The sequence below is a fragment of the Mytilus trossulus genome, chromosome 13 (assembly GCF_036588685.1).
Source record: "Mytilus trossulus isolate FHL-02 chromosome 13, PNRI_Mtr1.1.1.hap1, whole genome shotgun sequence".
Taxonomy (NCBI): domain Eukaryota; kingdom Metazoa; phylum Mollusca; class Bivalvia; order Mytilida; family Mytilidae; genus Mytilus; species Mytilus trossulus.
In genome coordinates, this window is record NC_086385.1 from 2,962,252 (window position 1) to 2,988,678 (window position 26,427).

At 32.9% G+C, this 26,427-nt stretch overlaps 1 protein-coding gene across 1 annotated transcript; it reads left to right on the forward strand.

The window, feature by feature from the left end:
* Positions 1-10,993: 10,993 nt before the first annotated feature.
* LOC134694041 (calmodulin-A-like) lies at positions 10,994-25,769 on the forward strand. Its single transcript, XM_063555038.1, has 4 exons — positions 10,994-11,236; positions 11,886-11,980; positions 23,695-23,860; positions 25,387-25,769. The coding sequence occupies exons 1-4, from the start codon at positions 11,081-11,083 to the stop codon at positions 25,639-25,641; spliced, it is 672 nt and encodes a 223-aa protein (XP_063411108.1). The 5' UTR covers positions 10,994-11,080; the 3' UTR covers positions 25,642-25,769.
* The last annotated feature ends 658 nt before the right edge of the window (positions 25,770-26,427 follow it).

The window sequence follows — 26,427 nt, forward strand, 5'->3', positions numbered from 1 at the left end:
GTTTGTTGTTGAGTATCAAACTGTTTTCATTGGTTTTTTTTGTACTAATCATACCGTTAGATTTCTCGTTTGAATTGTTTTACGTTTGTCCTGTTGGGGCCTTTTGCATCTGACTATGCGGTCTGGGATTTTGCTTACTTTAAATGCCGTACAGTGACCGTTTGTTTATGTCTATGTCATTTGGTCTTTGGTTGAAATTTGTCTCATTGGCATTTATACGACATCTTTGTATTTCAATATTGTGGTTTAGGACTGATTTATTAATAGGGCAACGATTTATCTTAGTCGGACTATTGGGAAACCGAACGAATTTACTCATGCGACAATGATTTATCTTAGTCGTACTATTGTTGGTGTTGAACTATATAAGGTTGTCAGACAAATTTACTATTAATGGCAGTGATAAAAATTCGTCGGCCTATAAGAATTTCAGACTAGTGTACTATGCACTGTGTTGGAATCGATAAAACTTACAAGAATCATGTACCTCTGCTATCGCCTTTTTTAGTCCTGTGTGTGGGGGGATTCTATTTTGATTCATTTGTATGTTTCTAAAGTGAACATTGATTGGTTAAATATTTCTCAGCGTGTTTGAATTTGTTGATAGCCTTTTGGTCATGACTGTTTGTCTCTAATATTTAATTAACTGTGCATTTGTATTCAGATATCGCAGATCAAATTTATTCGTTCTTTGTGTAATCATACGTTTTTTGATTGAGTTAAGTCTGCTAATTGATATTTTATCGTATGTTTTTACATGTTGTGATGTTATGCTATTGTTTCAGAAAAAGGGAGAAGGTTTGGGCCCATTAAAACGTTTAATCCCGCTGCAAATGTTTGCACCTGTCCTAAGTCAGGAATCTGATGTACAGTAGTTGTCGTTTGTTTATGTAATATATACGTGTTTCTCGTTTCTCGTTTTGTTTATATAGATTAGACCGTTGGTTTTCCCGTTTGAATGGTTTTACACTAGTAATTTTGGGGCCCTTTATAGCTTGTTGTTCGGTGTGAGCCAAGGCTCCGTGTTGAAGGCCTTACTTTAACCTATAATGGTTTAATTTTTAAATTGTTATTTGGATGGAGAGTTGTCTCATTGGCACTCACACCACATCTTCCTATATCTATTTACTGCAGGGTTTGTTACTCGTGCTGTGTGGATGCAGTAGAATGTGTCCCCGTGCTTGTAGTGTATGCCCTTATATATTTCAGTTATTGGTTGTTTGCCTGTGAGAGAGCTTTCACATGTTTATATCTTTATTGTTTACGATGTTGGGATGTATTGATACTCATCCACGCCTGCTATTTTTTTTATTATTGCCCCCTGCTATGGTTTTTATTAGATTTCTTACAACCACTGTTTTTGCCCTGTGTTTGTTACACATGTCAGTTTTGTTATATTAGTCCATACGTCGGGCCTTTTATTACAGTTTTTGTAAGAGTTCTTTACTGCACTCCTTATTATTCCTTATTCTGTAACTGTGATCCTCATTCAATGTTACAACCTCCGGTCTTTTGTATTGATCCTATACCCCTATTACATTATCATGATTTTACGGAATGGAAAAAATATTATCAACAACACAACTTCTAGGTTATCTACGTGCATAAATAAACGTATTGGTAATGCCACTACAGCCAGATTATTTAACAAAAATGCACGTGGATATCCACAAATTTTCCCGTGCAATGCCAAAAAATGACTAACTTGTTTTAGATTAACTTCTCAAAATACTATAAGGTCAACAGTGAACGGGAGAACCTTTTCGCTCTCCTTTTCCTGTGATATTACCTGAAAAACTCAAAACCTAATATATGTGGTAACTTGAACCCAACCTAAGTGTGGTATTCAATATGTGGGACAGACGGGACGAGAGTATTTCAGAAGAAATCAAGAACATCTGTACCGCTTTCGTAGACCCAAAAAATTCAAAAGTTTAGTATATCAGCATTTAGATAAGCATAATCATAATCTGAAATATATAAAATTCCAACCGCTCGAAACCGTTCAAAAACAACCAGGAGAATCACACAAGCAATTTGAAAAATCACGCGAAGTTCGCGAATTGTTTTGGATAAAAAGACTTCAAACAGCTTATCCTCTCGGTCTAAATGATAAAATATTAGGGCAGGGGAACATATCTAAAACTCATATCGATGTCATTAATATTGTTGATAAACGACTTAGAAATAATAGGTCTCATGGTAAACGCAAGAACCGCAATCAACGTATTAAACATCGTATAAATTATACACTTGCTGATCTGTTATCTATAATAAAGAATAATGGCAGACATCAAGTATTATGCAAACTGGGTCAGATACCTATAAGTGAATTATATGCTATTTTTCTTGAGTGTAATAAAATTTCTTTTTTTAGCCCATTTTATGAATACACCCGTATTATTACAGCCTTTTGTCATCACAGGCTTTTTCCTATTATTGATAAACCTGAAAATCGTAAACGACATTTTCTCAAATTAAAATATATAAATAGAGGTATTGATTTTATTAATTTGTCTAGCATATTCAATGACTCTTCTGTCTATAGCTTAATACCTCCATATTTTGATAATATAGAACAACCCATTATTTCGTATTCTTATAAAAAACCGAGCAGAAATTTGATTTTCAATTATACGTCAATTACAACAGACGTCAATATAGAAAATAATGTTCCTTCCACTTGAGATTGCGAAACATCTAGTTTTAAATATGTTCCCTATGGTCATGTTATCACAGGAGACCTCAACATAGTCGATGACCGTGAAGTCATAACTTTTCTAAAGAAAGGACCGAAATACCGTCCTCCTTCTACAATAGATTGGAAACAGTGTCGTCAGGTCATTAAAGACGCTCCGTCTGCCTATTGTAAAAATTGGTGCAAACGTGAAAAATCCGATAAAAAATCTTTAGACAGTTATTTGAATAAAATTATGAATACTGTTGATATTCGAATATCTCATTTAGAAAACAATTCTGAAATTAATAATAGGAACCATGATATACCCATTTCTAGAATAAAAAACAAACTCAAGGTACTCGCAGAGCGGTTTGTGTTCGTACCGGCAGACAAGGCAGCAAATAATGTAGTGGTGGTGTGACGCATATACTACACGAAAGTTCTTCAAAACGAAATAATAAATTCCTCTACATTCAGGTCAGTGCGCACCACAGAGAGTCAAATCGTTAACAAGCATACCACTGCCACTGCCCAGCTTAAAGCATCTTCCGAACATTTGAAAGTCCCTACCATGTACTGGTTACCGAAATTACACAAAAAACCATTTAAATTCCGTTTCATCTCCGCTTCGAGTAAGTGTTCTACTACTAATCTATCAGTGCTTCTAACCACCTCCCTAACTACTATCAAAGAACTGGTTATTAACTTTTGTAATAAAGCTTATGAAAATAATGGTATTAATTATTTTTGGAGTGTTAAAAATTCTTTAGAGGTTTTAGATAAAATACATGCTTTCAATGGTCCTTACAACTCTGTTGACAGTTATGATTTTTCTACTCTGTACACTACACTTCCACACAATCTTATAAAGAAAAAATTTTTTTATTTGATAAAATGGTCTTTCGAAAAATCTCATTGTAATTTTATTTGCTGTAACTCGTTTAAGGCCTTTTTATGTAACGAAAAAGGAAAGTATGCTAGATACACTTACTGGAAATGTGAGGATATGATTGAAGCTTTAAACTTTCTGCTTGATAACATTTATGTACGTTTCGGCGATAAAGTGTATCGTCAGGTAGTAGGTATTCCTATGGGCACCAATATTGCTATGAATCTCAGTTTATGACCAAACTCAGTAAAGACCCATCATTGTTACATTTGGTTGATACATTCAAAAATACCTACCGTTATCTGGATGATATTTTTTCGTTGAATAATCCAGAGTTCTCTAAATATACTTCAGAAATTTACCCAAACGAACTTACTTTAACTAAATCTAACATAAACAGCAGCAGTTGTCCTTTTCTAGATTTAGACATTTCAATTTCAAACGGGAAACTTCACACTAAAATTTACGACAAAAGAGACGATTTTTCATTTCCTATTGTTAATTTTCCTTTTTTAGACGGCGATGTGCCTTTGGCTCCATCATACGGTGTTTATATATCGCAACTCGTTCGGTTTGCCCGTGTGTGTTCTGATGTCATAGATTTTAACGAACGTAATCAATGCATCACTGGTAAATTGTTGTGTCAGGGATTTCGATACCATAAATTACTTAAAACTTTTACTAAATTCTTTCATAGATACAAAGATTTGATTAGTAAATTTGGCTATACCTGTAGAAAGCTTATTAAAAATGGTATTTCTCATCCTAAATTTTATGGTAATATTGTACTTAAAGCGAGGAAATCACTATGTGATCCTTGTAAACTCATCGAACCTTTAAACAAACTTATAAGTAAGGGTTATCGTACCAATATTGTAATTAGATCTCTGAATATAGTTCACATTGGCACTAATATTGATTTTGTCATTAGCAAATTAAAACATAACTAAATTTCATTATCTTTTGAGGCGAGATGTATAGGGGACACAGCCACGTTAACTTTTATTTCTATAGAAGTCGCTCTTCACTATACTACTACCTGTCGATACATTTATTTTTGGCATTGCACAAGTCATGTCTTCTTTGAATATTAATGACGTTAAAATACTAAATCCCTGTGATGTGTTTTAGTCGATTTTAGTCTCTGATGCATGATTTTTTACTATTAATTGGTTTTGGCTTTAAACTAGCTGTCAGTAACTGCGAGTACTCTCAAATCGTATTTTCTTGTTAATTCGACCTGTTGATACTGTTTATAATGCTTTTTTGTCATTTTTTATTTATATGGATCTTGGCTGTATACCAGCTTTGATTATTTGTAATATCTTCAATTTTTCACTTATTCTTACAACATTTGAATAAACTTCAAGATTATAAAAAAACGGTTTTTTTCTAAAGTGAACATTGCTTGGTTAAATATTTCTCAGCGTGTTTGAATTTGTTGATAGCCTTTTGGTCATGACTGTTTGTCTCTAATATTTAATTAACTGTGCATTTGTATTCAGATATCGCAGATCAAATTTATTCGTTCTTTGTGTAATCATACGTTTTTTGATTGAGTTAAGTCTGCTAATTGATATTTTATCGTATGTTTTTACATGTTGTGATGTTATGCTATTGTTTCAGAAAAAGGGAGAAGGTTTGGGCCCATTAAAACGTTTAATCCCGCTGCAAATGTTTGCACCTGTCCTAAGTCAGGAATCTGATGTACAGTAGTTGTCGTTTGTTTATGTAATATATACGTGTTTCTCGTTTCTCGTTTTGTTTATATAGATTAGACCGTTGGTTTTCCCGTTTGAATGGTTTTACACTAGTAATTTTGGGGCCCTTTATAGCTTGTTGTTCGGTGTGAGCCAAGGCTCCGTGTTGAAGGCCGTACTTTAACCTATAATGGTTTAATTTTTAAATTGTTATTTGGATGGAGAGTTGTCTCATTGGCACTCACACCACATCTTCCTATATCTATTCAGATTTTAGTGTTTAGCGACCACATACCCGTAGCCAGGGGGGGGGTTCGGGGGTTCGGACGACCCCCCCCCCCCCCCCCCCCCCTTGAAAACTAATAAGCACTGTTAAAGTCGATGTTCTGTTCGAATTATGACTGTTAAAGTCGAGTTTGTGAGTCAAACGAACCCCCCTTTGAAAATTTCTGGCTACGGGCCTGGACCATTTAGCTGAAACTAGTATACATTTTTGTTTAGGGGCCAGTTGAAGCCCACCTAGCGGAGTTTGCTCGCTACGTTAAAAACCCATTCATGTGTTATTTTCTGCACTTTGATCGTCTTGTTGTCTCTTTAAGGGGACTCGCGGGTATAAATCAACATTTATTTTTAATATGAGATTTCGCTATATTTTTTTTATAAAAAACTAAATGAAATAAAAAAAATGGGGTCACCGTTTATTCAAGCTCACAATCTGCCTCCGAAAGAAGCATACATTTTTGTTATTGCCCTTTTTTTCAGTTGAACTAATAGAAGAAATAGAGGTAATATCGAAAGAAGAAAAGTACTAAATGACAGAAATTGTTTTAATTTTACAATTATTTAGTTTATGTACGGCTTATTTGAAAACAATAATAAAAATATAGGTCACTGATGAGTTAAATGCCAAAAATGGCATTTTTGCACCAAAGGGAGATAATTTGGAGCTTTTTCAATTAAATAAAAATTGTAAAAGTCATCTGGGGCCAAACCAAATCTATTTTTTTGGTTGATTGTTGTACCAGATCATAAAGTAATAACTAATCATGTAATAAATAAAATTTGTAATGTAAAAACAAATGTTTAAATTTTCGCTGAATTTTGTATAGACGCGAAAGGTCTCTGGAATAATACGACAAGTTTTGTATTCAAAACGAAAATACTAAATAATAAAATATGTAGATATACACGACATACACTAATAAGACATTAACACAACATTAATAATTACCAAGACAGAATCCAACATAATTATGTCCACACAATATGTCAAGCTCGTAATGAAACAATCTAATTAAAATATTGATCTCTGATTACGTTATACTAAAATATTGATCTCTGATTACGTTATACTATGTAGTAGATTCAATAGTTTATTAAAGTCTCACCACATACATACAAGTATAAACACAGTATAATATCAAGTACACAATATAAAATTTAGAATGCATGTGCCATTCTTAAAAGAACTATGCGAGACTGTTATATACAATATTAAAACAACAGAATTAAAACATTAGTTTTGTTATTTATACAAAACATAAAAGTATATACTATGTAGTATAACGTAATCAGAGATCAATATTTTAATTAGATTGTAATGAAAATCTGAATAAATATTAAACTTAAAATTATCAATGAAATTTGTACTTAGCACGTGTACGTGTACTTAATTAGAAGGATTGTGCACGATGTTTGTCAATGATTACTGACCAATTTTTCAGTTTGAATTTAGATAAACAATTTGTTTCCTGTGAATAGGTGGCCATGGGAGGGTTAAAACTTTTAAAAATGGATAACATCACGTCTCACGCCTATGGATTATGAAAAAAAATTTGTTTCCAGTTTTTGGAGAAAAAAATAATTTGTTTTTGACCCTGAGAAAAAAAAATTGTTTGTTTCACCCTCAGCTGCCACTATATGTAATGCTTAAATTCAAAGAAAAACATTGTTTTCGACTTGTCGCCAAAAAATAGATTGTTTTTCGCCGAAGGCCGAAGGTGAAAAAAATAATTTGTCCAGGAAAAAAAACCATAGCCCCCCCCCCCCCCAGAAAATCAAATGGTTGCTGCCTTATCAAAGGTACCAGTATTATAATATAGTACGCCAGACGCGAGTTTCGTCTAAACAAGACTCATCAGTGACGCTCATATCAAAATATTTATAAAGCGAAACAAATACGAAGTTGAAGAGCATTGAGGATCCAAAATTCCAAAAAAGTTGTGCCAAATACGGCTAAGGTAATCTATTCCTGGGATAAGAAAATCCTTAGTTTTTCGAAAAATTCAAAGATTTGTAATCGGGAAATTTATAGAAATGACCACATATTTGATATTCCTGTCAACACCGAAGTGCTGACTACTGGGCTGGTGATACCCTGGGGGACGAAACCTCCACCAGCAGTGGCATCGACCCAGTGGTGTTAATTGATTGTGATCTGCTGATCATGTCTACTGTTTACGGTTTCTCTGTGTCCTCTGTGTGGTCCATAATGACAAAAAAAAAAGAGTAAAACTTGTCATTTAAGGGCAATACCTCTTAAAAGAAGCAAGCTAAAAAAAACTTTGGCTAGTTGACCATTCTTGCAGTTTATAGTTAACTTAATCCATCCTTGATCTTAAATTATAAAAACCATCGTGAAAGGGCAATAACTCCCTAAAAGAGTTAACTGACATTTTTTCGAAATGTTTGGCGTATTATTAGATTTTTGTCACATGTACCTTTATGCTTTTTATAAAAGTATTATAGTTTTCAAGACAATGGGCAAATCCTCCAAAACATGGTAACAATCTTGATTTAGAGGCAATTACTCCTATGATGAGTTAACTGACAATTGAGCCATGTTGACATATTTGTAGATCTCTCCATTAGAGTGTTTACGATAAAGTAAAAACGCAACAACAAAATGGCAAAAACTTGTCTTTTTAAACAAAATCTAGTATAAAGAGTCGAACACCTGTTTCATCAGTCTCAACGTATTGATAATTTTTGCTATTTGAAACTATTCTTCATCTTCATCTTCATTTCTATGCAACATCGCCTGCGTATATTGTATATATTTCCCATTTGATACAATATTCCAGAGCTTCTAAGGAAGCTATCAAACCAAATGGTGAAGTTAAAATTATATATACCTTCGACATTTTACGAACGCCATGACGAGATGGATAACCTATATAGAATATCTATATGTTTCACCGATGACAACGGATATGTTCTGATTGTCGTACTAGCCACAATCCCGTCCTCTATTCCTCGAATGTGACATAGCGATTTAGACTTACATACGGATTTACACTTACACGAGCAACAAGACGGGTGCCACATTTAGAGCAGAATCTGTTTAATATTCCGGAGTACATGAGATCATCCCTGGTTTTTGTTGGGGTTCGTGTTGCTTAGTTTTTAGTTTCCTATGTTGTGTTTTGTATACTGGTGTTAACCTTTTGTAATTTGTAGTTTGTTTTGGACTTTTGCATATTTCTTAGGTTTCTTTCGCCTCTTTTTTGTAGATTCAAAATAATAGACAAAATTTTTTTTTGTAAAATTCGTCAAAAAGATGCATAAACTGCTGTAAAGAGTCAACTGAAGATTTCGATAATTCAACTTATTTATAAATCTGGTTTTGTTCATCATTTTTGCTAAGGAAATACTAGGCAATACACGCATAACTTCTTTTTAAAAGGAGTCAGTCATCGATATAATTTAACTTATTGGTATATCTTGTGTTGTTGATCTGATGAGTCGGGCCTTTTTCAACTGATTTTCATAGTTTGTTCAGATGTTCTGCTTTTACACCACTGTCCCAGGTTTAGAGAGGGTTGGGTGCCCAAAGTCATATTTAACTCCACCACATTCTTTATGTGCCTATACTAAGTACAATCTGAGAAAAAAGAACGAGACAGACACCACATAAACTTATACAATTCATGAAACACACTCTAAAAAATGTATTTTGGGCCTAAACATAAACCTATACATGTTACTTGTAATGCATTTGTAAACAAGTTCTTATCTTATATATGTTCTTCTCCTTAAAACTTGTTAAGGAAAGTGTTAAAAGCTTAAACATGTTTAACCCTATATGTGTTTAACCTGAAAACGTGTTGAAGATAAACATGTTTTGGTACTGCTTCTTTGTTGTGTGGTTCTACTCGCCAATCCTTACATCCTGAAAATGCATGAAATATTTGCCACTGGACTTTAATTAACCAAATATCAATCCTCGCCTTTCCATGATGAGTACACAATTATTTGTAATAGTCTTTCAAATTCTACATGTAAAAAAACAAGTGGCTGGTACCTTAATATTAATTTGCTCATTGTTGAAGGCCTTACTCAAACCTTGAATGTAAAGAACAGCAATAAATGATTTATTAAACATGTATTTATATTTGTGTATATTAAACGACCGCGCTGAAGTACGTCCATTATTTATTTTCCATTATTCAAAATTAAATAATGAATAATGAAATAGTTCACTATTCACTATTCAATGTTAAGTGATGAATAATGAATAATGAAATAGTTTATGTTTCATTATTCAAGTTGAAGCGGTGAATAGTGAATTTTTTTTTTTTAATTGACTGTGACACAACACTATAGCTATGTCTCGTTTTTCTAAATTCTTCTTTTTTTGTGTTATCTTACAAATATTCAAATTAATATCAGAAAAAATAAATAAAAACCATCTTTCAATTTTAATTTGATTTATCTATCTAGTTCCTAGTTTTGGAGGATAAACTAGTTGGTTTGTCACTATTTTTAACAGAAATTCCTTGGTACAATGTATGGACGACCTGAATACCAAAACATTAACCGGTATATCAAAATTGAAATACTCTACGTGGTCTTTTTGTTTTATTTTCACTGGACATTTGCTATTCTTCGAACACCTCTAATGGTAATTGTTGCATAATTGACTTGATATATCTATAATCATAGGATGAAGAATAGTTAATGTACAGTGAGACAACTTAGTGTATTTTAATTTTTATATGTATGTTTTGGTACTCAGGTCGTCCATACATTGAACCAAGGAATTTCTGTTTAAAATAGTTAGGAGAACCCACTAGTTTATCCTCCGAAAGTAAATGAATAAATAAAATAAAAAAATTAAAGAGTGTTTTTTTTTCTGATATAAAATTTGAATATTTGTTTGTCAAAGATAACACCAAAATGACGAATCTAGAAATACGGGATACAGCTATAGGGTCACATTTTTTATTTTTTTATTTCACTATTCACTGCTTCAACTTGAATAGTGAAACATAAACTATTTCAGTATTCATTATTTATCACTTAACATTGAATAAAGAATGGTGAACTATTTCATTATTCAATATTGAATTTTGAATAATGAAAAATGAATAATGGAAGTACTTCAGCGCGGTACTAGATGCTACAATAACCACTTTATAATAACAACATTCATTGGTCATTATAGTTGTTATGTACTGTATGGACGGTCAATTATCATAATAAAGCAGAGAAAAAAACAAGTCTTCCGGATGGTCCGAAGAATGGATAATTTTTACTATTTTTCCGGCTACCCAGAAGAATAGCCACTGCCAAACATAAAACCAACAAATCCGGGGAAAAATAAGTTCCTTATAGTTTAAATTTTAAAGTCAGGCACAGGTTGTATAACAGTTTAAAAATAATTAGTTTCCCTTCAGGGTCCCTCAAGTTTGTGCGTTGCATCTGTTACACTGGTTCTGTTACACTGGTTCTGTTACTCATAAGTTAAGTAATAAAACATCACTTCATACTTTAAACATCAAAATCACACAACACACAATCTTCTACAAAATGGCTGGTTTAAGTGTTTGGGCACAAAGACATATCTCTAGGATTGAGGAAAACTTTACACAAGCTGATAAGGATAATAGTGGAACCTTACAGCTTTCCGAAGTTATCCAGATTCTTCGGAACTCAGGATTTAAAGGAAGCGATGAAGAAGCTAAGGTATGATTTTTCCCTTGAACAATTAAATGAAGAAGACGCGGAAATTAGTTTTATGTATCAGTATTTCCGCTAATATTTGTTCTTACGTTATTCTTATTTCAAGCGAGTAGAATTTTTTAATGAGATACTTTTCTTTCAAATATTAAAAATTAATTGCTTCCTCATTTTTTGCAATTGTGACTCATAGACTAATCAATGATAAAGAAGGAAAATTAGGATGATTGCCATGTTGCTATGTTTTTTTAATAAGTAACTTAGGAGATGACCATTAAAGCCATTTGATGTTCATGGGGAGGGGGACAGAAGGATGGTTTTACAATTGAATTATAATCTTCAACTGTTGCAACATGTATGCAATTTACAACGAGAAAGTCGTTTCTTTATAAACACACAATTTATTTACCTATTTCCTGTATTTTGTAGTGTAAAAAATGCCTTACCATTGGAGCAAGAATATGTCTTCTTTCAGTAATTACTAGGCCAGACTATTCATTTTCAAAATCCGCAGAAAATTAAATATTCAAACGGCAATGATTAGAAATACAAGAGGTCAGTGTAATTCGAAGTGTAATTTAGACACAGCATTCGTACAGCACGCATTATCAGCAAAGACATCGTTTTAATAAGACTATTTGGTCAACTTTTACAGAAAATATTCTCGGAGATAGATGCAGACAAGAACCAAGTGGTTTCTAGAGTAGAATTTAAGAATGCGATGTCAAAAGTGCCGAAGATTGATTTCAAGTAAGATAATACAATACAATACAATACAATACAATACAATACAATACAATACAATACAATACAATACAATACAATACAATACAATACACAATACAATACAATACAATATAATACAATGCAATACAATACAATACTAAATACAATATAATACTAAATACAATACAATACAATACAATACAATTACAATACAATACAATACAATCCAATACAATACAATTACAATACAATACAATACAATACAAAATACAATACAATACAATACAATACAATACAATACAATTACAATACAATACAATACAATACAATACAATCCAATACAATACAATTACAATACAATACAATACAATACAAAACAAAACAAAACAATACAATACAATACAATACAATGCAATACTACAATACAATACAATACAAATACAAATACAAATATGAAATACAAATATAAATATAAATACAAATACAATACAATAAATACAATTCAATACAATACAATTCACTACAAGGTATAAAGACGACAAAGGAGGGCAGTATAAACTTACAAACAATTCATTACACTGATTATTATTATTAATTAATGATGTAATGTAATATAGAACAGAAAAGAAAATAGAAAAAGAACAGATATGTATATATATAAATTATCTATGTAGCGTATATGAATGTTGAGGCATATACTTGAATTTCTAGGAATTTGGTGCCATGATAAATGATACCATTATATAAAAGAGGTTATACGATACAGTATACACTTTAAACACGAATTCAAAGTGATTCATAACAAAAGTTTACTTTGTAATTATAGACTGCTGTATCTATCATGTATATTGCAGCTGTTGAAATTGCTACTGTGCAGTGCTATAAATACATCATATACATTCTAATTGCATTTGCTATATAGAAATAATCACTCAATTATCTTTTATAGTAAGTCTAGGTGCATTACACTTCAAAACATTCTCATTGCTTTGATATGTATTAGAATGTAAGCATTTCTGAGGGGCGTTAACCTTGTAGATCAGAGAGAAGCTGAACTACATGTGATTCAAATAGAAGTAATATATAAATATTGTTACAGTATCTTTTCTATAGTTTAAAATAAGGGGCTTTTTTAATAAATAACAAAGAAAAGGTCATAAATTCCCTAGATGCAGTGACTTTCAGAAGATGTTTTACAGCTATGGATTTGGAATAAAATCTTAAAGGCGTGTATTTTCTGTTATCAAATTGATACCTTATCATTGATTATGCATGATATTAAATGATAATACTTATACTGTAGTTTTACTATCGTGCGTTTGTACATTGTTTTAATGAAACTGAAGAATTTGTTAATTTTTATCCAAGAGTAGACTTAAATTTTACACTTACCCAGACGCGTGTCTCGTCTACAAAATAGTCATTAGTGAAAGGTAAAATAAAGTACGAAGTTGAAGAGCATTAAGGACCGAAATTTATAGATTATATGATATGATTGAATGAATGAACAATAGATGAATAAACATAAGTAAGAGATATTCTTTTTGAATGAAAATTGCATTCTTTCTGTCTTCCAATATCATGCCCTCTGATTGGTTAAAGGTAAAATGTACGATGTTGACTAGGTGGTATGGGCTTTGCTCATCGTTGAAGGCCTTGCGACGACCTATAGCTGTTAATTTCTGTGTCATTTTTGTGGAGAGTTGTCTCATTGGCAATCATACCACATCTTCTTTTTTATAAGTCTAAATACGAACAATTACAAATCAGAAACTGAAAAGGAATATATTCAAAAGTTGCATTCGAAACAGAATCTGTAATTTCTGGAGTATCGAAAATACCCATTAAGACTTTTCCAATTATTAGCCCGACAATGAACATATTCGACACCAACTGATTTGGAGTTATTAGCCCAACAAAATATTTATCCGATACCAATTTATTTGGAGTTATTAGCCTGACAAGCCACACATTATTCTGACAAACCAACTAACTGATTAGTTTAATAGGAAAGTTAAATGAAACATAATACGTTATGTGATACTTCGAATATCAGAATGTTTAATAAACATGACCTCGTCCTGAAATGTATCTGATATTTGCAACTGAACACTAAACGCCAATCATTTCATTCATCAATTCTTTCGTTTTTTGTAGATGAATAATTAATAGTATTTCCAATAAAAATCATATAGAAGACGCAAGTGTTAAAGTTTTCGGCAAAAATAGAAAATGACAATTAAATTAATAAAGCAATTTACAAAACACAAAAACGAAAATAAAATTGAAAAAATTGAAAAAAAACTGACAAACTGAGTGAGAAAAAAAAAACCGTTTAATTCCTAAATTGGAAAATTTTCCAGAGATAAATGGTGGGTTAAATCTGGTTTTAAAGCTAGCTAAAACTCCCACCTGTATGACAGTTGTTTATAATTACATTTTTCCATTACTTTTTCATATCCACTTTAGTGATACTCATTGTATTGGATGGAAGCAAGTCATTTCGTACCATGACCATTTCGTACCTCTGCCATTTCGTACCCATATTTGCCATTTCGTACCCAACATTTACCATTTCGTACCCACGATAATATCCATTTCGTACCCTATGGACCAAATGCATCTACCAATTCGTACCTCATGGACCTTATACGTGTTAACTTTTTCGTATCATGTTTTTATTTGCGTAAATATAAAATTGTATTCCTTGTATCTATGATGAGTTTACTTTACTTTTAAACATACAAACCTTCCATGATGTACGAAATAGTATACTTATAAATCATCAATGAGGCACATAATGGTAAACATATATAATTCTTCCATGATGTACGAAATGGTATACTTATAAATCTTTCATGAGGTACAGAATGGTAAACATATAAATTTTCAAAAGGGTAAGAAATGGTTCACCATATAAATTTTCTACGAGGTACGAAATGGTATACATGTTAATATTCCATGAAGTACGAAATGGTCAAGGTACGTAATGGTCAGGGTACGAAATGGGTTTTGCCAGGGTACGAAATGACTATAATTATTGTACTGACACTAACTTTTACATTTTACATGACTTTAGTGATGAGCATTGTATTGGACTGCCACTAACTATTACATTTACATGACTTTAGTGATGAGCATTGTATTGGACTGCCACTAACTATTACATTTACATGACTTTAGTGATGAGCATTGTATTGGACTGCCACTAACTTTTACATTTTCCAAGACTTTAGTGATGAGCATTGTATTGGACTGCCACTAACTTTTACATTTACATGACTTCAGTGATGAGCATTGTATTGGACTGCCACTAACTATTACATTTACATGACTTTAGTGATGAGCATTGTATTGGACTGCCACTAACTTTTACATTTACATGACTTTAGTGATGAGCATTGTATTGGACTGCCACTAACTATTACATTTACATGACTTTAGTGATGATCATTGTATTGGACTGCAACTAACTATTACATTTACATGACTTTAGTGATGAGCATTGTATTGGACTGCCACTAACTATTACATTTACATGACTTTAGTGATGAGCATTGTATTGGACTGCCACTAACTTTTACATTTACATGACTTTAGTGATGAGCATTGTATTGGACTGCCAATAACTTTTACATTTACATGACTTTAGTGATGAGCAATGTATTGGACTGCCACTAACTACATGTATTACATTTACATGACTTTAGTGATGAGCATTGTATTGGACTGCCACTAACTATTACATTTACATGACTTTAGTGATGAGCATTGTATTGGACTGCCACTAACTATTACATTTACATGACTTTAGTGATGAGCATTGTATTGGACTGCCACTAACTATTACATTTACATGACTTTAGTGATGAGCATTGTATTGGACTGCCACTAACTATTACATTTACATGACTTTAGTGATGAGCATTGTATTGGACTGCCACTAACTTTTACATTTTCCAAGACTTTAGTGATGAGCATTGTATTGGACTGCCACTAACTTTTACATTTACATGACTTAAGTGATGAGCATTGTATTGGACTGCCACTAACTATTACATTTACATGACTTTAGTGATGAGCATTGTATTGGACTGCTACTAACTATAACATATACATGACTTTAGTGATGAGCATTGTATTGGACTGCCACTAACTTTTACATTTACATGACTTCAGTGATGAGCATTGTATTGGACTGCCACTAACTATAACTTATACATGACTTTAGTGATGAGCATTGTATTGGACTGCCACTAACTTTTACATTTACATGACTTTAGTGATGAGCATTGTATTGGACTGCCACTAACTATTACATTTACATGACTTTAGTGATGAGCATTGTATTGGACTGCCACTAACTTTTACATTTACATGACTTTAGTGATGAGCATTGTATTGGACTGCCAATAACTTTTACATTTACATGACTTTAGTGATGAGCATTGTATTGGACTGCCAATAACTATTACATTTACATGACTGTAGTGATGAGCATTGTATTGGACTGCCACTAACTTTTACATTTACATGACTTTAGTGATGAGCTTTGTATTGGACTTCAACTAACTTTTACATTTACATGACTTTAGTGATGAGCATTGTATTGGACTGCCACTAACTTTTACATTTACATGACTTTAGTGATGAGCATTGTATTGGACTGCCACTAACTTTTACATTTTCCAAGACTTTAGTGATGAGCATTGTATTGGACTGTCACTAACTATTACATTTACATGACTTTAGTGATGATCATTGTATTGGACTGCCACTAACTTTTACATTTACATGACTTTAGTGATGAGCATTGTATTAGACTGCCACTAACTATTACATTTACATGACTTTAGTGATGAACATTGTATTGGACTGCCACTAACTATTACATTTACATGACTTTAGTGATAAGCATTGTATTGGACTGCCACTAACTATTACATTTACATGACTTTAGTGATGATCATTGTATTGGACTGCCACTAACTATTACATTAACATGACTTTAGTGATGAGCATTGTATTGGACTGCCACTAACTATTACATTTACATGACTTTAGTGATCAGCATTGTATTGGACTGCCACTAACTTTTACATTTACATGACTTTAGTGATGAGCATTGTATTGGACTGCCACTAACTTTTACCTTTTACATTTACATGACTTTAGTGATGAGCTTTGTATTGGACTTCAACTAACTTTTACATTTACATGACTTTAGTGATGAGCATTGTATTGGACTGCCACTAACTTTTACATTTACATGACTTTAGTGATGAGCAATGTATTGGACTGCCACTAACTACATGTTTTACATTTACATGACTTTAGTGATGAGCATTGTATTGGACTGCCACTAACTATTACATTTACATGACTTTAGTGATGAGCATTGTATTGGACTGCCACTAACTATTACATTTACATGACTTTAGTGATGAGCATTGTATTGGACTGCCACTAACTATTACATTTACATGACTTTAGTGATGAGCATTGTATTGGACTGCCACTAACTATTACATTTACATGACTTTAGTGATGAGCATTGTATTGGACTGCCACTAACTTTTACATTTTCCAAGACTTTAGTGATGAGCATTGTATTGGACTGCCACTAACTTTTACATTTACATGACTTAAGTGATGAGCATTGTATTGGACTGCCACTAACTATTACATTTACATGACTTTAGTGATGAGCATTGTATTGGACTGCCACTAACTATAACATATACATGACTTTAGTGATGAGCATTGTATTGGACTGCCACTAACTATTACATTTACATGACTTTAGTGATGAGCATTGTATTGGACTGCCACTAACTATAACATATACATGACTTTAGTGATGAGCATTGTATTGGACTGCCACTAACTATTACATTTACATGACTTTAGTGATGAGCATTGTATTGGACTGCCACTAACTATTACATTTACATGACTTTAGTGATGAGCATTGTATTGGACTGCCACTAACGTTTACATTTTCCAAGACTTTAGTGATGAGCATTGTATTGGACTGCCACTAACTTTTACATTTACATGACTTAAGTGATGAGCATTGTATTGGACTGCCACTAACTATTACATTTACATGACTTTAGTGATGAGCATTGTATTGGACTGCCACTAACTTTTACATTTACATGACTTTAGTGATGAGCATTGTATTGGACTGCCACTAACTATTACATTTACATGACTTTAGTGATGAGCATTGTATTGGACTGCCACTAACTTTTACATTTACATGACTTTAGTGATGAGCATTGTATTGGACTGCCACTAACTATTACATTAACATGACTTTAGTTATGATCATTGTATTGGACTGCCACTAACTATTACATTTACATGACTTTAGTGATGAGCATTGTATTGGACTGCCACTAACTATTACATTTACATGACTTTAGTGATGAGCATTGTATTTGACTGCCACTAACTTTTACATTTACATGACTTTAGTGATGGGCATTGTATTGGACTGCCACTAACTATTACATTTACATGACTTTAGTGATGAGCATTGTATTGGACTGCCACTAACTTTTACATTTACATGACTTTAGTGATGAGCTTTGTATTGGACTTCAACTGACTTTTACATTTACATGACTTTAGTGATGAGCATTGTATTGGACTGCCACTAACTTTTACATTTACATGACTTTAGTGATGAGCATTGTATTGGACTGCCACTAACTATTACATTAACATGACTTTAGTTATGATCATTGTATTGGACTGCCACTAACTATTACATTTACATGACTTTAGTGATGAGCATTGTATTGGACTGCCACTAACTATTACATTTACATGACTTTAGTGATGAGCATTGTATTGGACTGCCACTAACTTTTACATTTACATGACTTTAGTGATGGGCATTGTATTGGACTGCCACTAACTTTTACATTTACATGACTTTAGTGATGAGCATTGTATTGGACTGCCACTAACTTTTACATTTACATGACTTTAGTGATGAGCTTTGTATTGGACTTCAACTGACTTTTACATTTACATGACTTTAGTGATGAGCATTGTATTGGACTGCCACTAACTTTTACATTTACATGACTTTAGTGATGAGCATTGTATTGGACTGCCACTAACTTTTACATTTTCCAAGACTTTAGTGATGAGCATTGTATTGGACTGTCACTAACTATTACATTTACATGACTTTAGTGATGAGCATTGTATTGGACTGCCACTAACTTTTACATTTACATGACTTTAGTGATGAGCATTGTATTAGACTGCCACTAACTATTACATTTACATGACTTTAGTGATGAGCATTGTATTGGACTGCCACTAACTATTACATTTACATGACTTTAGTGATGAGCATTGTATTGGACTGCCACTAACTTTTACATTTTCATGACTTTAGTGATGAGCATTGTATTGGACTGCCACTAACTATTACATTTACATGACTTTAGTGATGAGCATTGTATTGGACTGCCACTAACTATTACATTTACATGACTTTAGTGATGAGCAATGTATTGGACTGCCACTAACTACATGTATTACATTTACATGACTTTAGTGATGAGCATTGTATTGGACTGCCACTAACTATTACATTTACATGACTTTAGTGATGAGCATTGTATTGGACTGCCACTAACTATTACATTTACATGACTTTTGTGATGAGCATTGTATTGGACTGCCACTAACTATTACATTTACATGACTTTAGTGATGAGCATTGTATTGGACTGCCACTAACTATTACATTTACATGACTTTAGTGATGAGCATTGTATTGGACTGCCACTAACTTTTACATTTTCCAAGACTTTAGTGATGAGCATTGTATTGGACTGCCACTAACTTTTACATTTACATGACTTAAGTGATGAGCATTGTATTGGACTGCCACTCACTATTACATTACATGACTTTAGTGATGAGCATTGTATTGGACTGCCACTAACTATAACATATACATGACTTTAGTGATGAGCATTGTATTGGACTGCCACTAACCTTTACATTTACATGACTTTAGTGATGAGCATTGTATTGGACTGCCACTAACTTTTACATTTACATGACTTTAGTGATGAGCATTGTATTGGACTGCCACTAACTATTACATTTACATGACTTTAGTGATGAGCATTATATTGGGCTGTCACTAACTAGTACATTTACATGACTTTAGTGATGAGCATTGTATTGGACTGCCACTAACTATTACATTTACATGACTTTAGTGATGATCATTGTATTGGACTGCCACTAACTATTACATTTACATGACTTTAGTGATGAGCATTGTATTGGACTGCCACTAACTATTACATTTACATGACTTTAGTGATGAGCATTGTATTGGACTGCCACTAACTTTTACATTTACATGACTTTAGTGATGAGCATTGTATTGGACTGCCACTAACTTTTACATTTACATGACTTTAGTGATGAGCATTGTATTGGACTGCCACTAACTATTACATTTACATGACTTTAGTGATGAGCATTGTATTGGACTGCCACTAACTTTTACATTTACATGACTTTAGTGATGAGCTTTGTATTGGACTTCAACTAACTTTTACATTTACATGACTTTAGTGATGAGCATTGTATTGGACTGCCACTAACTTTTACATTTACATGACTTTAGTGATGAGCATTGTATTGGACTCTCACTAACTTTTACATTTTCCAAGACTTTAGTGATGAGCATTGTATTGGACTGTCACTAACTATTACATTTACATGACTTTAGTGATGAGCATTGTATTGGACTGCCACTAACTTTTACATTTACATGACTTTAGTGATGAGCATTGTATTAGACTGCCACTAACTATTACATTTACATGACTTTAGTGATGAGCATTGTATTGGACTGCCACTAACTTTTACATTTTCCAAGACTTTAGTGATGAGCATTGTATTGGACTGTCACTAACTATTACATTTACATGACTTTAGTGATGAGCATTGTATTGGACTGCCACTAACTTTTACATTTACATGACTTTAGTGATGAGCATTGTATTAGACTGCCACTAACTATTACATTTACATGACTTTAGTGATGAGCATTGTATTGGACTGCCACTAACTATTACATTTACGTGACTTTAGTGATGAGCATTGTATTGGACTGCCACTAACTTTTACATTTTCATGACTTTAGTGATGAGCATTGTATTGGACTGCCACTAACTATTACATTTACATGACTTTAGTGATGAGCATTGTATTGGACTGCCACTAACTATTACATTTACATGACTTAAGTGATGAGCAATGTATTGGACTGCCACTAACTACATGTATTACATTTACATGACTTTAGTGATGAGCATTGTATTGGACTGCCACTAACTATTACATTTACATGACTTTAGTGATGAGCATTGTATTGGACTGCCACTAACTATTACATTTACATGACTTTTGTGATGAGCATTGTATTGGACTGCCACTAACTATTACATTTACATGACTTTAGTGATGAGCATTGTATTGGACTGCCACTAACTATTACATTTACATGACTTTAGTGATGAGCATTGTATTGGACTGCCACTAACTATTACATTTTCCAAGACTTTAGTGATGAGCATTGTATTGGACTGCCACTAACTTTTACATTTACATGACTTAAGTGATGAGCATTGTATTGGACTGCCACTCACTATTACATTACATGACTTTAGTGATGAGCATTGTATTGGACTGCCACTAACTATAACATATACATGACTTTAGTGATGAGCATTGTATTGGACTGCCACTAACCTTTACATTTACATGACTTTAGTGATGAGCATTGTATTGGACTGCCACTAACTTTTACATTTACATGACTTTAGTGATGAGCATTGTATTGGACTGCCACTAACTATTACATTTACATGACTTTAGTGATGAGCATTGTATTGGGCTGTCACTAACTAGTACATTTACATGACTTTAGTGATGATCATTGTATTGGACTGCCACTAACTATTACATTTACATGACTTTAGTGATGATCATTGTATTGGACTGCCACTAACTATTACATTTACATGACTTTAGTGATGAGCATTGTATTGGACTGCCACTAACTATTACATTTACATGACTTTAGTGATGAGCATTGTATTGGACTGCCACTAACTTTTACATTTACATGACTTTAGTGATGAGCATTGTATTGGACTGCCACTAACTTTTACATTTACATGACTTTAGTGATGAGCATTGTATTGGACTGCCACTAACTATTACATTTACATGACTTTAGTGATGAGCATTGTATTGGACTGCCACTAACTTTTACATTTACATGACTTTAGTGATGAGCTTTGTATTGGACTTCAACTAACTTTTACATTTACATGACTTTAGTGATGAGCATTGTATTGGACTGCCACTAACTTTTACATTTACATGACTTTAGTGATGAGCATTGTATTGGACTGCCACTAACTTTTACATTTTCCAAGACTTTAGTGATGAGCATTGTATTGGACTGTCACTAACTATTACATTTACATGACTTTAGTGATGAGCATTGTATTGGACTGCCACTAACTTTTACATTTACATGACTTTAGTGATGAGCATTGTATTAGACTGCCACTAACTATTACATTTACATGACTTTAGTGATGAGCATTGTATTGGACTGCCACTAACTATTACATTTACATGACTTTAGTGATGAGCATTGTATTGGACTGCCACTAACTTTTACATTTTCATGACTTTAGTGATGAGCAATGTATTGGACTGCCACTAACTACATGTATTACATTTACATGACTTTAGTGATGAGCATTGTATTGGACTGCCACTAACTATTACATTTACATGACTTTAGTGATGAGCATTGTATTGGACTGCCACTAACTATTACATTTACATGACTTTAGTGATGAGCATTGTATTGGACTGCCACTAACTATTACATTTACATGACTTTAGTGATGAGCATTGTATTGGACTGCCACTAACTATTACATTTACATGACTTTAGTGATGAGCATTGTATTGGACTGCCACTAACTTTTACATTTTCCAAGACTTTAGTGATGAGCATTGTATTGGACTGCCACTAACTTTTACATTTACATGACTTAAGTGATGAGCATTGTATTGGACTGCCACTAACTATTACATTACATGACTTTAGTGATGAGCATTGTATTGGACTGCCACTAACTATAACATATACATGACTTTAGTGATGAGCATTGTATTGGACTGCCACTAACCTTTACATTTACATGACTTTAGTGATGAGCATTGTATTGGACTGCCACTAACTTTTACATTTACATGACTTTAGTGATGAGCATTGTATTGGACTGCCACTAACTATTACATTTACATGACTTTAGTGATGAGCATTGTATTGGGCTGTCACTAACTAGTACATTTACATGACTTTAGTGATGAGCATTGTATTAGACTGCCACTAACTATTACATTTACATGACTTTAGTGATGAGCATTGTATTGGACTGCCAGTAACTATTACATTTACATGACTTTAGTGATGAGCATTGTATTGGACTGCCACTAACTATTACATTTACATGACTTTAGTGATGAGCATTGTATTGGACTGCCACTAACTATTACATTTACATGACTTTAGTGATGAGCATTGTATTGGACTGCCACTAACTTTTACATTTCCCCAGACTTTATAATGTACCGCATACTACTTTTACATTTTACAGGACTTTAGTGATGAGAAGATCATTCAAACATTTAGATGCTGATGGAAGTGGGTTTTTAACACGAGACGAGATCCTGGCAGCAGCGACCAATGAATGTGGACTTGATGTAAAGGCTGAAATGATATCAGAAATGCTGCTAGCCCTTACAAAGGATGACGATAAAAAGGTATACCTGTGTATTTTAAATTGTCTAATATAAAAAAACAAGGTTGTGTATACATTTCTATCAGACAGCAACTTAAAAAAACACAGAACGACAATTAAAAATTACCAAACAGAATCGTTTATTGCCTTTCATTTAGCTGGTTTTTTTTTTATGTCTGTTACATTGAAATTATCGTAAGTACTTCAAGAAAAATCGCTTTTGTGCTTGTTCATAATTAAGTGTGCTATCAATAATTCGTCTTCACAGTAATCTCAAAAATAAGTTTTTGAGAATATACCAAAATAACAAAACCAGTCAATAGTTGAAGATACACAAACAATATAATTATTAAAAAACAAACAAGAGTTGACCAATCAAAACACAAAAAAAACTTTAGATTGAGAATCAAACCTCTTCAAGTTTAATTCCAACATATAATATAAGAAATGTAGACTGCATGAAAGAAAGTTAATACAATTTTGTTTTAATAGAATCATATTCAAAACAGTGTGGCTGTGGCCATTGATTGACGTCCTTAATTCATTCAATGACTGGGACATATTATGTGAACGTTTGTCTGTCTGCTCACTACTTACTTATTATAGAATTTAAACTGTAGGGTCACCAAAGGTTCTTAACGCCTTTAATAATGAAAAAATCCGAAAAATTAATCAGGAATAACCTTTATGTTTTGATTTATATTAATGATATAAATCATAACATCGTGTTATTCATGATTAATTTTTCGAATTACTTTATCTAGGTATTGAGAACCTTTGGTAACCCCACAGTTTAAGTGTCTTTAACAAGTACATAGTGAGCAGTGGTCGTTACAGACAAACGTTCACATAATCTGTCTCAGGCAATGGGATAATTTAGGACGTCAATCAATGGCCACAGCCACACTGTTTTGCATATGATTCTAATGCGTTGGCTTTGTGGGTAGTTAATATGCACACATTTTCGTTAGGTTGTGTTGGGTTTTGATACACATTTATGTCCGTATGGGTTTTAAATGTTTTAAATACAGCCATGTCCGTATGCACGTGTGAGCTTTTATCACGCATCTATGTTCGGTTGGTTGTGCAGGGTGTAACAATGTTTAAGGCACCACAAAAATGTCAATTAATACAACAAACTTAGATGTCTGATCAATGTTTTTTTTTATCGAAAGCGCTTGTAAGTGATAACTTGGACAATCTATTCCCCATGTTTCAGGCGCTATAAATCACACCTACATGTAGATATCAATATTTTTAAAGAGGGGATTTTCTTTGGGCATTTAGATTAATGATTCTTAAATTTGCGTACGTTTGAGATATCAACAGACGTTCTAAAAATGCGTATTTTCTATGTAACGTATTGTTAAAAAAAAAATAGTATTTTATAACAGTTTAAAATTCCAAATGCTATTATATAAATTAAAATTTTAGTTGTTTTCTTGATATAATAGTTTTGAAGAAAAAACTGTGGCGGAATTCTTAAGCATCAGTGCATTGAGTTCACATTGTGATTTTTAAAATGTTAACAATTATGTTCACTTTTAGATTAACTATGACGAGTTTCTAGATATCTGGGGTCGGCGCTCTACTGGTGAACTTCTGAGAGACATCTTCAAGCGACTTGATGTGGACAAAAGTGGAACATTGTCTAAACAGGAACTAATAGACGGAATCAAATCTGACGAGGAGTTTAAACTTTGTGGTAACAAACTATCCAGTATGCTGATAACGTGGTGTAAAGGCGAGGACAACAGTCTTAAATACGAAGACTTTATCAGAGCTTATGAAACCGCAAAGTAACTATCAATACGGACGTATAGAATACATTTGTTGTAAAATTATTGTTGTATTTATATAACTTATATTATTTGTACCAAATATTTTACTCTTATATTTATTTTTTCATCGTAATAAAAGTTTTAAATCGATTGTAAAATGTTTTTAACTTTTTACATTGTATGCTCTCGCCTTCACATTAACTTACTTACTACAGCGTCCGACTATAAAGTAAGTGAGGTTTGATTCATGACAATAGGTAAATCGACTTCAATGAGGCAAATATATAAGTATTCAAAAGACAAAGTAAAACTAACAAGGTGTTAATGTGACTGTCGGTTTTGCTTGTCGTTCTAGCAGTTTCTGTCATTACAATTCAAATTACAGTAAAGGGTACATGTCATAAAGTTTTGTCAAATATTGTATACGGCTGCGACATACAAAGCTTACACGTCAAATTACAGTAAAGAGTACACGTCATAAAGTTTTGTCAAATATTGCATACGGCTACGACATACAAAAAGTACACGTAAATCACAATAAAAATTAACAGTATATGTCACAAAATTTGTCAAATATTGCATACGGCTGCGACAAACGAAAAAGCTGCGGCTTACTCGTCAAATTACAGTAAAGAGTACATGTTACAAAGTGTTGTCAGATATTATATACGGCTGCAACATACAAAGCGTACACGTCAAATTACAGTAAAGAGTAAACGTCACAAAGTTTTGTCAGATATTGCATACGGCTGCGACATACAAAGCGTACACGTCAAATTAAAGTAAAGAGTACACGTGACGATTTTTT

Bases quoted from the DNA above. Each gene is read 5' to 3' on its own strand.
- LOC134694041 (XM_063555038.1), top strand. From the start codon at position 11,081: ATGGCTGGTTTAAGTGTTTGGGCACAAAGACATATCTCTAGGATTGAG. The intron at 11,237-11,885 runs GTATGATTTTTC...CAACTTTTACAG, and splicing joins GAAGCGATGAAGAAGCTAAG to AAAATATTCTCGGAGATAGA. The intron at 11,981-23,694 runs GTAAGATAATAC...TACATTTTACAG, and splicing joins GTGCCGAAGATTGATTTCAA to GACTTTAGTGATGAGAAGAT.